The sequence below is a fragment of the Camelina sativa genome, chromosome 11 (assembly GCF_030686135.1).
Source record: "Camelina sativa cultivar CO46 ecotype springtype chromosome 11, ASM3068613v1".
Classification (NCBI taxonomy): Eukaryota; Viridiplantae; Streptophyta; class Magnoliopsida; order Brassicales; family Brassicaceae; genus Camelina; species Camelina sativa.
This window is the reverse complement of record NC_141890.1, coordinates 18117919-18136285: the sequence shown is the minus strand read 5'-3', so window position 1 is coordinate 18136285 and position 18367 is coordinate 18117919. Positions and strand designations below refer to the sequence as shown.

General features: G+C 36.1%; 1 protein-coding gene across 1 annotated transcript; it reads left to right on the top strand.

The window, feature by feature from the left end:
- Positions 1-2125: 2125 nt before the first annotated feature.
- Positions 2126-2512, top strand: LOC147934192 (uncharacterized). The gene has a single exon (XM_087472536.1). The coding sequence runs from the start codon at positions 2126-2128 to the stop codon at positions 2510-2512; it is 387 nt and encodes a 128-aa protein (XP_087328662.1).
- The last annotated feature ends 15855 nt before the right edge of the window (positions 2513-18367 follow it).

The window sequence follows — 18367 nt, the reverse complement described above, 5'->3', positions numbered from 1 at the left end:
GCTCGGAGACAGAGGCTACATTGTCATGTGTCAAAGACGCTTTCACAAATACATTGGAAAATTTAACACTAGTTACTATCAAAAGATTCCGTGACGTTGAAAAATGGCTTTAAGTTTTATTGGTTGTCGGAGTATGCCACTTTGAGATAGCTAAAAGACGTGAACATGGTTTCTCTACACATGGTGGAGGAGGTTGGACGCATGCAAAGTTATCTTCTCAAAGGAGGAAGGCGGAACCAAGGTTCTTTTCATGGTGGAGGAGGTTGGACGCAAGGTTCTCTCCGTAAGGGAGGAGAGAGGACCCAAGATTCTCTCAATGGTTGGTATACTATGTAATATATGTTTAATTCGAAAAGTTTTTTGAACCAACAATTTTAGTGATTAAAGTAACTATGCAAAAGTGAAAATAAATAGACATATAATAGTTGGCTTAATGTGCTTATATAGATATTTTCCTAGGTAATGGTAAAAAATATATTTGTAACATACAATATACTTAGGTGTAAAAAAATACTTTTAATAGTAACATACATAAAAAATTTGTAAATAGATATAAATTAATGTATTATAGTAAAAAGAAATTATAAATAACGTACAAATTTTAATATATTTTGTGTTAAATTTATTTTTATTAACAAAATTTTAAAACCTGCACATGGGGCAGGTCCTTATCTAGTATATGTATATTTTCTAGTATTTTGAAACCGATTATATCCAAAATCTATCAAAATATTTGAAATTTTACCCATATAAGACTTGTAAATTATAAATTAAAGATAATACATCTTATTATAGAAAATCAATGTATTTAAGTAAAATTAATGTATTTAAATTGAAGAAAATACATCTTATTATATAAAATTGCTGTTAAAATTAATGTATTAAAATTTGTATTTTTATTTCTATTTTAAAAAATTTCAACAATCAAATTTTGACCAAGATTTGTTGTCTAAATTATTGTAATGCCCATGAACCGGTTGTGGATTTCCAGTACGGGTGGCGATCGACACCAGTGGTGGGTGTTGGTTGATACCTTATGTGGTCGGATTTTCGGTTCAATTTTTAATTCTCCGGTTTGCGTGTTGGTTTAGAAAAAATCGTAAAACTCGAGTTTATTAGGGAAAACTCGATATTAAAATATAGAAAATAAATGTTACGTTTTCTTCTTTGATAAAAAAAAAAGTAAACAATAATATATATGTCAATGATCTAAAATAAATGTAATTTTTTTTTGCTGAAAATGAAGCGGAAGATGAAGAATGAAGACTATGAAGTTAAATAATCGAATTGGATCATTTAAAGAAGTTTCAAGTGTTTTTTTAATTTAAATTAAGAATGGTTTTTACTTTAAATTAATAATGATTTTTTATTTTGATTTTATCGATTTTTGGTTTTAGGATATCAGGATGATTTTTCTATTTTAATATCTAGATATTATTTTCTTAAGCGTAAAAACTTTGATTGGTTTTATAATTTATTTTATATAATAGGTTATGGATTTGATATTAGTTAATTAATTTTATTTTATTTATATATAGGTAACCCATAAAACCCGTTTAGCCATTAGATTTTATATTATTGGGTTTGGGTATATAAATTCAATCCATTATAATAAATAGGTTGGGTTGAAAGCCTCAAACCCATGTGGATATGGGTCGGGTTATCCATTTTGACAGTGCTAACGCAATCACGAGTATAATTTCTCACTTTGGCTTTGTGTTTTTTTTTGTCAATTTTTTGATATTTCTGGTTGCATGTGATGGAAATAAGGGTTCGTAGCGCATAAGGTTTGTGTAGGGACCTTATTGGTGGGAAGAATTATTTCCATGTCTTATTTGATTATGGAGCAACTCATTGCTTCATTACCTTGGAATGTGCTGAGAGTGGCAAAATTCATGGAGATCCCAGAGAGCGGTTCAGATCCGTTAATGTTGTTGGCGGGCAGGTTGATCCAGGTCCATGGATGAGTGAAAGGTGTGGATATTCAGGTGACTGGGGAGTTGATGCCGGTAGATATGATTATCAATCCAGTGGAGCTTTATGACGTCATCATACGTGGCTCAGAGGGAAGCAGTTGGTTTATCAGAGAGGGAGACCAACTTTAGGGAGTCTGGTTATTTCGGCTATGCAGGCAGAGAAGATGACCAGGAAGGGTCGTGAGGCTTATCTGACCATTATTTCTATGTTGGAGTGTATAAGACAGGTTCTTGTAGGTGAGATTCATGTGGTTCGGGAGTTTGAAGATGTATTTCAACCATTGCAGGGGTTACCACCAACTCAGTCTGATACCTTTATGAATGAGTTAGAACCATGGACGACACCTTTGTCTAAGGCATTCTACAAGATGGCTCCAAAGCTAATGAAGCAGTTGAAGGATTTTTTAGGTAAGGAATTCATTCGTCTTAGCACTTCACTGTGGAGAGCACCGATGTTGTTCGTCAAGAAGAATAACGAGAGTTTCCGCTTGTGTATAGATGATCGTGGTCTTAATTGGGTCACTGTGAAGAACTAGTATCTTCTCCCGTGGATTAATGAGTTGTTAGATCAGTTGAGGGGTGATACTTGGTTCTCCAAGATTGAATTGGCGTCGGGTTATCATCATATTCTGATAGACGAGTTGGGCGTTAGGAAGACAGACGTTTAGGACGAGGTATATGTATTATGAGTTCGTGGTGATGCCCTTTGGTTTGTTTAATGCGCCAGCTGCGTTTAAGAGGTTGATGAACAGTGTATTCAGGGAGTTTATGAATGAGTTTGTCATCATCTTCATTGATGACATCCTGGTCTATTCCAATAGTCCTTATGAGCATGAGATTCATCTAAGGACAGTTCTGTGGAAGTTGTAGGAGCAGAAGATGTTCTTTAAGCTGCAAGTGCAGTTTATAACAGAGGAAGATGGGTTTTCTAGGTAAAGTTGTTTCTGCAGAGGACTCTCTATTGACCCAGAGAAGGTAAAGGCTATCAGAGATTGGCCTACACTGAGTAATGCCTCTGAGATCAGGAGTTTGTGAGGGATTTTACCGGTATGGCACAGCCGATGATTAAGCTAACAGAGAAGGACGTTTCTTTTGTGTGGTCATCAGAGTGTGAGGAGGTTTTCGTAAGTCTGAAGAAGATGTTGACTAGTACATCCATATTGGAATTGCCAGAGCAAGATAAGCCGTATATGGTGTATACAGATGCTTCAAGAGTTGGTTTAGGGTGTGTGATGATGCAAGAGGGGAAGGTTATTGCCTATGTTTTGCGGCAGTTCCGGAAGCATGAGGGAAAACATCCTACACATGAATTGGAGATGGCAGCTGTAATTTCTGATTTGAAGATCTAGAGGTATTATCTTTATGGCGAAAGGTACAAGTGTACATAGATCATAAGAGCCTGAAGTACATTTTCAATCAGCCTGAGCTGAAGTTGAAGCAGAGGCAGTGGATGGAGTTAGTGGCGGACTATGATCTGTATATAGCCTACCACTCCGGTAATGCTAACTTGGTGGCAGATGCTCTGAGTATTTTATAAGATATGGATATAAGTAAGTCATTCAAGTCGGATCGGTTGGTATGGCATTATACAAGATCTGGAAAATATTTGGTTAAATCGGGTTATAGGCTTGCAAGAGAGATGGTAAACGAGGTAGACTGTGGCCCTACTTGCATAGTCTTAAGGGCTTATGCATGGAAACTTTGTGTTTCACCCAAAATTAAGCATTTTTTTGGAAAATTGCTTCTGGTACTCTTTCATTTGATGGATCATTTAGATCATTGTGGTGTTCAGTGTGATATTAGATGTAAAAGATGTAAATCAGCGAGTGAGACAATTAATCATGCTCTTTTCGACTGTCCACGTTCGCGTCAAGTTTGGGATATGGCATCGATATCATTTTTACCAGGGGGCTTCCATAGGAGTCTATGTATTCAAATTTGGATTTCATCTTTTGGAAGGGGCAATCTCATTCCAGAGATCAAGATCATCGTCAACAGTTATCCTGGATCTTATTGACACTCCGGAAAGATTGCTCCATCCAGAAGATGATTCCAAATTTCTTTCAAAGTATGCATCTAGAGCCACACAAGATTATTAATCAAGGATTATGCGAAAAACTTTTAGGAGGAGGCGCAAATTCAACTAGATGACCCTTATGATATCTCAGGTACCTCACATTCTTCGGATTGTCGAGAATCTAGGGCAATTTAAGGTCAGATACCTCGTTGTTAAAATGATGTCTTTTGGAAAGCATCATACGTCAACTTAGGTTTATGATGGTGGTGTTGTAATGGTGAGGAACATACTATACTGTTGGGAGCAAAATTCCTTCGACGAAGTCCGTCTCCCCTTCTCTCGGAGCTAGAAGCACTATTATGGGCCATGGAGAGTGTTCTTGTTGGTAGTGTGGTTTGTTAGAATTTCGAGACGGATTGCGCAGAATTTGTTGCGATTGTCAAAACCCCTGAAAATTGGCTGGCGTTTTCTAACCTTTTAGATGATTTTCACCTGCTCCGAGATTCTTTTTCTCTCTTGGACTTTGATGCAGAACACAAATTATCTTCCAACTAAAGTATGGATTTCTTCTGGAACTATTTGGTCATAATCATCATTCTTAGCTACATTATGTAGTAGAAACCTATAATCAATACGTAGCTTTTTGGATTTGAGTACGAAATCAACAGTAATTGAAGCGGTCTTACGTTTTTTGCAGCCAATTAAATGCACTTATTTTGAAGAATTTCTTATTAGGTTCAATGCACTTATTTTGAAGAATTTCTTAGTAGGTTCATCAAAATGAACCAATGTTATAGTTTGGCTCTCATTGTCGACAATAACTTCAACGTGATATCTAGAAAAAGGAGAATGCGAGATGAGTGTTATATTAGAAACCTATAAAGGTTATAAAACACATGTGAACAAACGTGTTGATTACCTAAGCCGCCCAATAGCTGATTCAGACCCACACGTCCCACAACTTATTGTATCACGGATGTTACAATTTTCTTAAAGCAAGTAGTACATGATCTAAAGAACCACTCGCTGATTAATATCACGTCGACCACCTTTGCCTTACACCATATGAGTTTTTCCTGGTAGAAATGAAACAATCCGATTCATTTTTTTTTTAAATAATAAATAATAATAATAATAATAATAATAATAATAATAATAATAATAATAATAATAATAATAATAATAATAATAATAATAATAATAATAATAATAATAATAATAATAATAATAATAATAATAATAATAATAATAAGTAACTACAATTAGTGGTCCCATATCCACTAGCCACCTAACCACAAACACAACCAACATCGGAATAATCAAAACCAATATCCAATAAATATCCAATATTATAACATAATGCATATCCAATAACCAATCATCAGAAAACATGAAACCAACAACCTAGAAATGTTTAAACTCTAACAACCTAGCAATGCCAGACAACATCCAATTGAGTCTCTAGAACATCCTCCTCTTCATTGCCTTGATTCCACGATCACACTTTGTCTTTACCTGCACCACAAACACAAATTACAATGCATGAGTATTTTATAAACATTCAGTAAGGCAATCCTCCCATCTACTGGGCTATACACACAAGCAATAGAGACATCTCTAACCATCAACAAACAATCAACAAACAACAAATAAAAAACCATGACTCTGCATCGACCGACACCAACATGCATAGACCGACACCACATGGGGATGCATCGACCGACACAAGGGATGCATCGACCGATGCAAGTTACACATGCATCGACCGACACTCGCACTGCATCGACCGACGCATGCTCGACATAACACGAAAACCCTAAGGTTTTACGCGCCTTCCTCGCACTTGCATCGACCGATGCACAAAGTGCATCGACCAATGCAACATGCCGACATCGTGTTTCCCCGAAGCTTCTCGCCGGATCTTTGTTCCTGCAACCACAAAACTCGATCCCTAGCCACAAGAAAGCTTCCTAACATCCCAAATAACCATCTAACAAGCCTAACAACACATAAACAAGCATATCAGAGAAGCTCTAGCTTAGATAAGCCATGGTCCTGCACTTACCTTTGCCATAGAAGAATCTGAACCTCAAACAAGCAATAGAACACTCCTTGCAAGCTCCTACAACATTCTAAGCCTCAAGATCTCACCAGGAAACACCACAAACCCACAAAAATCACCAAGAACACCAAGAACACTCTTTCTCTCCTTTGTTTCCCTCAAAAACGGCCAACGTCGACTAATGAGACAAAAGAATCGACTTAAGGGTTTTCCTCTTCCCTTTGCCCAAAACGCAGCGTTTCACTTAAGTCAAAATGCAGATAACTGAACCTGCATCGACCGACGCACTTAAGTCCATAGTAATCATATCCCACTTCCACTCTGGAATGGGAAGATTCTTCAGTAACCCTCCTGGAACCTGATGCTCAGCCTTCACTAGCTGACACACGTTGCACTTCGCAACCCAACTAGTTACATCCTTCTTCATCCCGACCCAATGATAATACCTCTTGAGATCACGGTACATCTTAGTCGCTCCTGGATGAATAGAAAACTTGCTCCCATGAGCCTCTCTCAGGATCTCCTGCCTCAACTCCTCATCCTTGGGCACACAGACCTGACCGTGCACTAAGATAGTACCATTATCTGAGACCTGATACTCTGAATCCACATCCTTTGAGACATTCACCAGCCCCAAGTCCTTCTCCTGAGCCAACCGCACCCTGCTCAAAAGATCTGCTCTATCAACCGCCTCCAAACCGATCTCTCCTACCAGAGACTCCATCTCCTGCTCCTGAGCCGAAGCTACCCTCTTCCGACTCAGAGCATCTGCAACCAAGCTAGCCTTATGAGGATGATAGGCTATCTCCAAATCATAGTCTGCCACAAGCTCCATCCACCGCCTCTGCCTCAAATTCAGCTCAGGCTGAGTGAATATATACTTCAGACTCTTATGATCTGTAAACAATTGTACCTTTGCACCATAAAGATAAGATCTCCAAATCTTCAGGGCAAAAACTACAACACCCATCTCCAAGTCATGAGTAGGATAGTTGTCCTCATGCTTCCGCAACTGCCGTGAAGCATAGGCAATCACCTTCCCATGCTGCATCAACACACATCCCAAACCAACTTTAGATGTATCTGTATAAACAACATAGGGTTCTCCCTGCTCAGGCAAAGCCAACACTGGCGCAGTAGTCAACATCTCCTTGAGGCTTGCAAAGCCTTCCTCACACTCCTGTGACCAAACAAAAGGAACATCCTTCCCTGTCAATTTAGTCATAGGACGTGCTCTGCTCGCAAACCCCTGCACAAATCTCCTGTAGTAACCTGCCAAACCCAGAAAACTCCTGATCTCTGTGGCATTCTGGGGTCTAGGCCAATCTCTGATAGCCTGAATCACCTCCGGATCTACAGAAACTCCATCTGCAGACACAAAACTGCACTTGCTCAACTTAGCAAACAAATTCTGCTCCCGTAACTTCTCCAGAACTGCCCTCAAATGCAATGCATGCTCCTCAGGATGCTTAGAATAAACCAGGATATCGTCGATGAAAATGATGACAGATACATCCAGGAACTCCTGAAAGACACTGTTCATCAATCTCATAAACGCTGCTGGTGCGTTAGTCAACCCGAAAGGCATCACCACAAACTCATAATGCCCATACTTCATCCTGAATGCAGTCTTCCTCACATCTGCCTCATCTATCGGTATCTGATGATAACCCGACGCCAGATCTACCTTGGAGAACCAAGTAGCACCCCTCAGCTGATCCAACAACTCATCGATCCTTGGAAGAGGGTACTTGTTCTTCACATTGACCCAGTTCAAACCCCTGTAATCAATACACAACCGGAAACTCCCATCCTTCTTCTTGACAAACAACACCGGTGCTCCCCACAGTGATACACTAGGATGGATGAATCCCTTACTCAACAAATCCTCTAGCTGCTTCTTCAGCTCTGCCATCTCTACTGGAGCCATTCTGTAAGGAGCCTTAAATAACGGCATCGTCCCTGGTTCCAGTTCAATCGTGAAAGGATCAGACCAAGATGGTGGTAACCCCTACAATGACAAGAACACATCCTCAAACTCCTCTACAACTGGGATACCGCTAACCATACTTCCCCACTGACTCTAGCATAGATATGGTAACCAAATAAGCCTCACGGCCCTTCTCGATCATCTTCCCAGCCTGAATAGCCGAGATCACGAGACTCCCTGAAGTCGGTCTAATACCATGAAAAACCAACTTCCCTCCTGGACACTCAAACTCCACTCTACCCCGATAGCAATCCAAATGCACCATGTGCCGATGCAACCAATCCATCCCGAGAATCATATCATACAACTCCACTTGACTGATAAGCAAATCCGTTGGCCACGACTCCCCTGCGATCTGAATATCAATTCCTCTGGCCCGTCCAATAACCCTCAGGAACTTGCCTCCCGCAACTCGGGCAACTCTTGTACGCTCCCCGGGATCCCCTCTGATCCTCGCGCTCTCTGCACACTCCGGAGTAATGAAGCTATGAGAAGGTCCATAATCAAACATAACGTGGGACTTAAACCCGCCCACCAACAAGGTCCCTGCACAAACCTCATGTGTTGAGAATCTAACACTTTATCACGGGAAAACATAAATTCTGAACCTACTGAAATTCACAAAGTTTAAGTACCATAAATTATACATGTGATCACCCCGACATTGGATCCACCAGTCTCTACAGTTGTGTAAACCTGTGGCGCATGCTCAATCCGTGCCACCTGCTGCCCTCCAGGCTGCAACGCTGCCACTGCCACCGGGTGCAACTTGGGACACAAGGGCCTGATATGCCCTGGCTCCCTGCAATGATAGCATACACGAGGCGCTGTCGTCGGAGCACTCCTCTTGGAACAGCTAGTAATCTTGTGATCCTTGCTTCCACACCTGAAGCAACTCACACCACTCGACGTCTACATAGCCTCCCACCTTATCTTGGATCCCTGCGCAGGCTTACCGCCCTTGCTAGTTACATCCTGCTGTTGAGCCCTACTAGGCTGAACTGCTGGACTAACTGCCACTGACTGTGCCCGGATATCCTCCTCAATCCCTGCTGCAGTCTCAACCAGCTCTGTACGCGTAGCATAACTGCGCCCTCTACATTGAACCGTCAAATCATCAAGTAGGGCCATCAAAAACCTCCTGATCTGAGCCTGAGTTGGTACCACTGCTGGCAACCGATCCAACAACTGTGCTAGCAAAGCCGTAAAGTCAGCACCAGGGACTCCACCCGCTGGGACTCCCACACCCGAAACCCTAGCATCACCGACCACTGGAGCATCAACACCGCCCCCTCCGGCCACACTCATGGAATCCTCCTGGTCACCCTCCGACTCGCCAACACCCTCAGCTGTCACAATCTGGTCCTCGGTCTCACTAACCACTGGGACTCTACCCCTACCACGACCACGTCCGCGTCCACGACCACGTCCACGTCCACGACCACGACCACGACCAGCAACAACATCCTCTCTAACCATCTCCACTACCATGAACAGAAGGCTAAGCACACAATTAACATAATACAAAACATAAACTCACAGTGGAATCACACTGTAGGCTCGAAGAGGATGTTCTAGGACTCCATGCCACACACAATCGACTAACTCACATAATCAATCAAGACATGCAATCCCAAACATCACAACAGAAACCTAGTGAACCCAAACCTAGAACCGTAAGGGCTCTAATACCAAACTGAAACGACCCGACCCGAGTTTTTTTTAAATAATAAATAATAATAATAAATAACTACAACTAGTGGTCTCATACCCACTAGCCACCTAACGACAAACACAACCAACAGTGGAATAATCAAAACGAATATCCAATAAATATCCAATATTATATCATAATGCATATCCAATAATCAATCATCAGAAAATATGAAACCAGCAACCTATAAATGTTTCTAATGATCCAACTCTAGCAACCTAGAAATGTCAGACAACATCCAATCGAGTCCCTAGAACATCTTCCTCTTCATTGCCTTGATTCCACGATCACACTTTGCCTTTACATGCACCACAAACACAAATTGCAATGCATGAGTATTTTATAAACACTCAGTAAGGCAATCCTCTTATCTACTAGGCTATACACACAAGCAATAGAGACATATCTAACCATCAACAAACAATCAACAAACAACAAATAACAAACCAGGACTCTGCATCGACCGACACCAACATGCATCGACCGACACCACATGGGGATGCATCGACCGACACAAGGGATGCATCAACCAATGCAAGTTACACATGCATCGACCGACACTCGCACTGCATCGACCGACGCATGCTCGACATAACACGAAAACCCTAAGGTTTTACGCGCCGTCCTTGCACTTGCATCAACCGACGCACAAAGTGCATCGACCGATGCAACATGCCGAGCATCGTGTTTCCCCGAAGCTTCTCGCCGGATCTTTGTTCCTGCAACCACAAAACTCGATCCCAAGCCACAAGAAAGCTTCCTAATGTCCCAAATAACCATCTTACAAGCCTAACAACACGTAAACAAGCAGATCAGAGAAGCTCTAGCTTAGATAAGCCATGGTCCTGCACTTACCTTTGCCACAGAAGAATCTGAACCTCAAACAAGCAATAGAACACTCCTAGCAAGCTCCTACAACGTTCTAAGCCTCAGATCTCACCAGGAAATGCCACAAACCCACATAAATCACCAAGAACACTAAGAACACTCTTTCTCTCCTTTGTTTCCCTCAAACGGCCAAAGTCAACTAATGAGACAAAAAAATCGACTTAAGGGTTTTCCTCTTCCCTTTGCCCAAGTCGCAGCGTTTCACTTAAGTCAAAACGCAGATAACTGAACCTGCATCGACCGATGCACCTTCTGCATCGACCGATGCACCTTCTGCATTGACCGATGCACCTTCTGCATCGACCGATACACCTTCTTTTAGAAGATCTACATCTTCACAGATCTTACATGCGTGTTACTCCCAAACAGATACATAAGCGGATTCACAACTACAAAACATAACACATAAAATCTGTTTGGTAAGAAAACTAAAGTCAGTAAACAAAAATATAGAGAAAGAAAATGTAAACCAACATGTCAAATGTACATGTTAGAATTAGGTTCGAGGTAGTAGTAGGTAGATTTGTGGTTTCGTCTACCTTGTCAGCATTCCAAATACATGTCACTTGGGCGAGGGAGCAATTAGTTCACCAAATATTAGAACATAATAACCATAAAAAAAAAATAGTACCTAATAATATCTCCCCTTTTCCCACCAAGGATTGGATGTCTTTGCAGTTTCGAATACATAATACTCTTATGGAATATTGTACTCGTGATGATCAAGAGCATCCATTGTTGTGTGGTTGTTGGAATAATTCTTGTAGGCATAATCAGTAAGGTGGTAGGAGTTATGTTGCTTTGTGACATCAAAATTAGTAATTGGGAATAGGTGATCCTGTTTAAATTTAGATCTAAACTTATGAAGATGGCTAAGATGGATAGATGCTTTTATAGCATTAGCCTATATTGGAAATATTGTGTAAGAATTCATAAGACACAAAAATATAAAGTGGTTTATGGGATGAGTTTACAGTACCTTCCCATCGAGAAGAAGACAATCATACTAAGAAGAAAGTTGGTGCATTTGAAATAATGGGATTCCCAAAAATGGAATATCACATAAATCAATTGCAGTAAAAAAATTAATAGTAATTTTATCAAGTTTGAGATAGGAGAAAGTAGGACCATGAATGGGAGGATCTTTCGGAGAAATTAGAGTTTTTTAAAAGAATGAAGGTTTTTTGGGGTTTGAATTTTGATGATGGATGATATTCACTATATATCAATCAATACAATAAAAGAAGAAGTGTTTCTCTCCGAAGCATAACACTTCAGCCTGAACTTTGAAGCATGTGTTAACACTTAACATCTCATTAAAAATTTCTATCCAATCAAATTATAACATTAATACAGCTCACCTGGTTTTACTCTTACATGGACTAAACAAAAGAAAAACGAACGAGAGAGTATTTCTGCTAGAAGGTATGCGACTGCGGATATTTCGGATCAACACGGTTCGGGTTTCTCGGTTCTTCGGGTTTTAGGGTAATGAAAAATGTTTCCGAACTAACCGTTGAAAAATTGTGGTTCGGTTCGAATAGGTTTTCGGGTTTTTTGGGTAATGGAAAAAGCTTCCGATTTGAGCCGAATCAACCATGAAGACGATTAGATGATGAAGACCTCGACTGTTGGATGATGAAAACGGCGACAAATCGATGATATTTTTGATGAATTGGTTACTCGTTCGGTTATGCATAACAGAACCCAACCGAAAGCATACCCGAACTACTTGCAGAAATGTTTCCGATTGCAACCGATCAATAACCGAACTCAAACCGATTTGTCCAAATCTTGGTTCGGTTCAGTTCGGAAAAATCGGTTCGGGTAAAAATCACAGGGCAAGGTGTGGACAGTCAAATGTTTATCCAATAAAATTATAACAATAATACATATCACCTTAATATTTGCCAACTTGTCAACATTTCAATTATATGAAATATTCCAAAAAAAACAAATAGCGATATTTTGATATTTGGGCATCATTCTTCTTTCCTCTGTGTGTTCTAAAATATGTAAGAGATACGACGATGAGGATCAATCCAACATTCCAGCTATCTCTATCTTTCACAATATATCTTTCGTTTTGTTTCGTAAATCCTAGTTAGATCTTTGCTTTGAAAATCTGTCTTCAAATTTTTGTAAAATTAAATTTTATTATTTTCGTATAGATTTGTATTTTAGACATGCAAGAAGAAAGCTTCTGTGAGATGAAGAAGAAGAAGAACAAAGCAGAAGAAAGAAGAAGCTCATGATGAAGAAGAAGATGCGTTGTCGACAAAGAAGTGTTTTGTCAATGACAAGTGTTAATTGACCGTAAGATTGGTCAAACTCTAAATAAAGAAGTGTGTTGTGTTAATCATAGTAACTTCTATTTTGCTGTGTTGAACATATGCAAATTTTAGAGTGAGATTTATTGCTCATAAGTTCAGTTATAGCTATGAAAAAAGTTTTCTAAAAATGTGTTAATTGAAAGAGTTGTTGGGTATAATTTGGTCATGTCTATATAATTGTCTGAATCACCATAAATTTCTTTAATAAAGAATACAAAGATGAAAGATGAAGTAGGAGTAAATTTTCATGTAAACCTAATAAGGCAATAAAATAAATCAAGTGAGAGCTCGAGGCACACATTGAATTGGTATAAGATTGTGACTTTTCTGGAGAGGTATGGTGTTTCCTTTGAGACAGCATAATCATTTTTGTTATAACATATTTTTGTCTGTCGTAAACTTATTTGGTTGTTTATATAATTATTTTCCATTGATTACATTATCAATATGATTTTAACAAAAAGAAAAAACAATCTCTTTTCAAAATCTCTATACAAAACAAATATTTCATAAAGTATCTATTTTTTATAAGAGAAAATTAAGTTAAAAATTATATAAATCTGTATAATGGTAACTATATATTAATTCAGTTACCTTATAAATTTTAAAATGCGTAAAATATACAATAAAATTTGAACAAAAGAAAAATACTAATAAACTTTTTAAATGCTCATTTTTATTTATGAATTATGATAATCTAAAATTAATTATAAAAAAAACTCGGCTTAGCGCGAGTCTTACTCAGGGTTGTAATTAGGAAATGATGGTCTCATCATAAACGATTTTCACAAATATTTATCCAACCTGTTGGACGACTTCGATTTACTTAGAGCTTCCATCCCCGGCTTCATCCTAAGGAAGATTCCGCGTTCGACAAATGTGAGGGCAGATTGTCTAGCTCGTTCATCGTGTTCTTTAGATTTCGAAACTACTTTTGTAAACTTCTTCCTTCTGGTTTGGACAACCAACTTTGGAGTACTGTTTTAATTTAATGTTCGGTTGAAAAAAATATATATATATATTTCACAAATATGGGAGAAAAATAATTATGGCGTTTATTGTGTTTCCATTTAGTGCCTTAGCGTATATTAACTAGACCTACATTAATGTATAGTTTCTAGTGTGAATATGAGGTAGTGTAAATAATGTGTAATGCATCTAATTTTTTTCAATCAAATAAAATGGAAGATCCAAGATTAAGTAGTATCTAAATTGATTGCCATAAAAAAGTAAATGGGAAAAATCAATTATAATAATAATCAAATAAAATGAAAGATTCAAGATTAGGTAGTATATACATCTACGGGTTTGTTTATAAAATAAAATGGAATATCAAATAAATCGATTGCAGTAAAAAAAAATCAATAGTAATTGTGGGAATGAAAATATTAACTACACCTATATAAATGTACTGCCGAATTAGAAGATTATATTTTGGATTTTGCTCCCCAAAAAAAAAGTTGATAATGTTGGAATGATTAGGTAGTATATTGCCTTTGATTTTTGAAATTGAATAAAATAGATGATCATAAATTAAGTACTATGTTAATTGATGGCCAATTTAAATGCAATGGTTTGAACTTTGATCGTTGAAATTGAATAAGATAGAAGATCATAAATTAAGTACAATGTAAATGAATGGCCATTTTAAATGAAATTGTTAAAAATCAATCTTACATACCATAATCGTAGGAATCTAATGACTATTTGCCATTGACCCAGAATCTCAGATGGATGGATGCAAGTACGATTGGATAAAACAGAGGTGGATGAAAGGCTGAACTGTTAGTGGTTGAAGACCAACCTGTGGTTTTTCCTTCGATGAAATCTATTGGGTTCCGCCGAAGTGAAGAGGACGAGGAAGTGAATGTATTACCAAGATTAATTGTCTAAATAATATTATTTTTAAAAAACCTATGCTAGAAAATTCATCTATATATACATTTTTGGAAATATTTAGCAAATAAATCATGAAGTTGGAACTTATTTACAATCATGCCATTAGCATTAATTATTATTTTTATTTTTTTTACATATCAATTATATTAATCATAAATATTACATGATATATGAAACCATTGAAATACAATCATTAAACCAGATATAGGAAATTGAACACAATTTCAATGATAAAGTGAAAGTGACCATGCTTTCCAACTAGAAGCCTTACTGGCAACAGATAAAATCTGTTAAATTCCGTTTTCATATACTTGTAAAATGCTAACATCTTATAGATGAAACTCCCAAATGCTTTTTGCATCATTTTAATTAAACAAATACACTGATATGTTGCTTCAAATGGATCATGATCATGGCTTTCATATCGCCATATCCATCGCTTGTGGTTAGTGACCCCGATTTCCTTTTTCGTAGAGGTTGAAGAATCTGTTCGTGGGACAGCGAAACCATCATCACCATCATTGGACCATGTCTCTGAACAGAGGAAAACATCACATAAGCCAATTCCTTCAATCGCACAGATTTGTCTACTGATACCCGGATCAAATACCCAAATAAACCATATGTTTGAAGAAAATTCATCGGTTAAGAACCGGAGATGACGCCAGTGAAAGAAACCACTGGAAATAAACTGTATATGAAGGAATATATCACGTTTCAAACGGATCGACATGACACAGGACAAGAGACATCGGTAGAGGGAATCTTCCAATCTTGAATTTGGCAACGGAGTTACATGAAACTGATAAGAGTTTGTCTCCATTGCAAACATGATCATAAACGTTGTTACCATCCAAGAGGAGAAAATAGATCGGAAAAGAATTCGATTAAAAAGTGTGTCTCTCATCATAATTATTAAGAATAAAAGAAGAAAAAACTATAAAAATGAGAAAAGAACTACCGGCAAACGCCGGCAGTCCGTAAAAACGAACTGTTGAAGATCTCCTTTGTTGTCGCCAAGGGGTAGAGAGAGTTACAACTAAGGTTTATCTACTAATTATTAATTTGTTTTTCATTTTTGATTAATTAAGTTTTGATTTTGAAAAACAAGATTTCCTACCCTATTAAAATTTCCAAAACAATAGGAACTACTCCCTTTAACATTAAGTATTAAGTTTATAATTAATTTTATTATATTATTTTCAATTTTACAAAACAATATGAATTAATTCTATAAACACACACAGTAATTTTCTTTTATAAATCGCTACTTATTTAATTGTATGTTATAGTTCCTATAATAGAAAACAATAAACCTCAAACAAAATACTTTCTACACTAAATAATATATATATATATATATATATATATATTTGTAAGATTGTATATTTTTAAAAATACAAATTAAATATCAATTATTAATATAGTTAATCTACTAAACAAATAACATTTTATTTTTAATTCAAAATTGCCCACGGTGTACCGCGGGTGAATATCTAATATCCTCATTATAATAAAACGGAAGTACACAACATTGTTTTGTAGAATATATAATTTTAATAAGTTGGTTACAAATAATTTATACATTAATGATAGATTAATTGGTTACAAATGGGTTATACCGAAAATCTTAAGAAGAATATTCTAAAGAATCATATCATCTAACTTACCATATTAATTTCCTTTATTAAATTATTCATCAAATAAAATCTTTTGATTCTAACTTAACATATTAATTTGTTAATTATCATTATACTTCACTTCTCATTTTTATATATGAGTCTATTTTGTGAAACAAATAAATTATCATATTATTTATTATAATTAATTAATAGTTTTATTTTCGGATATACCATAAGTTGAATTTTTAAAAACAAATATAAATTGTTCAATCTATAACATATTCAAGCTTTAGTAATATTATTCTTTGAAAATAATATCTATTGAATTAAAAAATTTACTGAGTAACAGGTCAAAATTGAATATTTAAATTAAATTTCATATTTTTTTGTTGAATTTTATATAATATAATAAACTTTAAATAATTTATTTTGATTTTTTAATATATTTAAACTTGATATAAAAGTTAGAAACTATAAACACTCTAAATTGATTTGTTATAGCAATGTCAATAATATGTCACTATAATATGAAAGAATTTCAAGAAACCAAGTACATTAAAACAAAAAGCATAACAATATATTAAATTACTCATAATATAATGACATTCAAGTCATGATGTAGAATATACATTGTTGAAATAACTTCACATATATAACCTAATACAACATATTAAAATTTTATTTCAAAATATAAAATATACAAAATTTTGTATAAAATAAAATTTGACCAGTGTTATAGCACGGGTACTTATCTAAAATCATTAACAATATAAAATTTACAAAATATATGTCTTTTTCAAGCCATCATATTATTTAGCATATGATTTTATTACGTAATGTTTTATCCAATTTTTTTTACAAAAAATAATCACATAAATTATAATTTATATAAAAATTACAATATAAATAAATGAATTTCAATCCGTGCTCTAGCACATGTCTTAATCTAGTTGTATATTATAGGAGATCCATTAAAATAAATTTCAAGATATTATATATTTGTATGATGTTAATTTATTGACTAAAGCTGTGTTCAAAAAAAAAAATTTGACTAAAGCTTAAAATCTAACTAGCTTTGGAAATTTTTCAATTTTGTAGATTATTATGTCTTTTAATTTGGTAACTAATATACAAATCAAATAAATTTAGCGGGGAAAAAGTTGGTAACTCTTAGAAAGATATCAATGGTTTGATTATTGAAAAAGAAATTTGTGAATTTCCTAAATTAAGTTGTATAAATTTGTAGGACATATTGAATATTTTCTATGGGAAAAAGAAACTATTTGTAAGTAGAGTGTAAAAATAAATTTTCAGGATCGACATACTTAAATATTTGTAAAACGTAAGTTTTTTCTCTATATATCTAATCGTACTAGTGGTGTTCGTATTAGGCATAGAAGTTCGCATGATATTGATTGTGAACCTTATTTTTTCTTACAGGCTTTGATTTTTCTTCAGACTTCTATTGAAATCTAGTATATTCTAACAAATACTTGTTGCATATATACTCTAGCAAAATGGGAACCAAGAGGATTTCATTTCTTGTGTCATTGATGGTCTTCGCTCTCATCCTTCTACCGATGATTTCAGGTAATATATAAAACTCAAGATATTGTTTTAGGTTGGCCAAAGATTTGTTTAGTTGGTGACAGTTTAGTTTTCTAAAAGAACTTTCAATTTATATTTTTTAAAAAAAAAGAAAAAAAAATAATTAGGTAGACTAGTTATACTAATTCATAAAACAAATAATCGATAATTTTGTACTATTATTCTTGTTTCATGTGTTTGTTTATGATCTAAACAGGGCAAAACGCGCAATGTTACTCAAACCTAACATGTAAAAACAATGCGACATGCAATGAGCTT

What these genes read in the sequence shown, in the direction of transcription:
- LOC147934192 (XM_087472536.1), top strand. Translation starts at nt 2,126, where the DNA reads ATGCAGGCAGAGAAGATGACCAGGAAGGGTCGTGAGGCTTATCTGACC.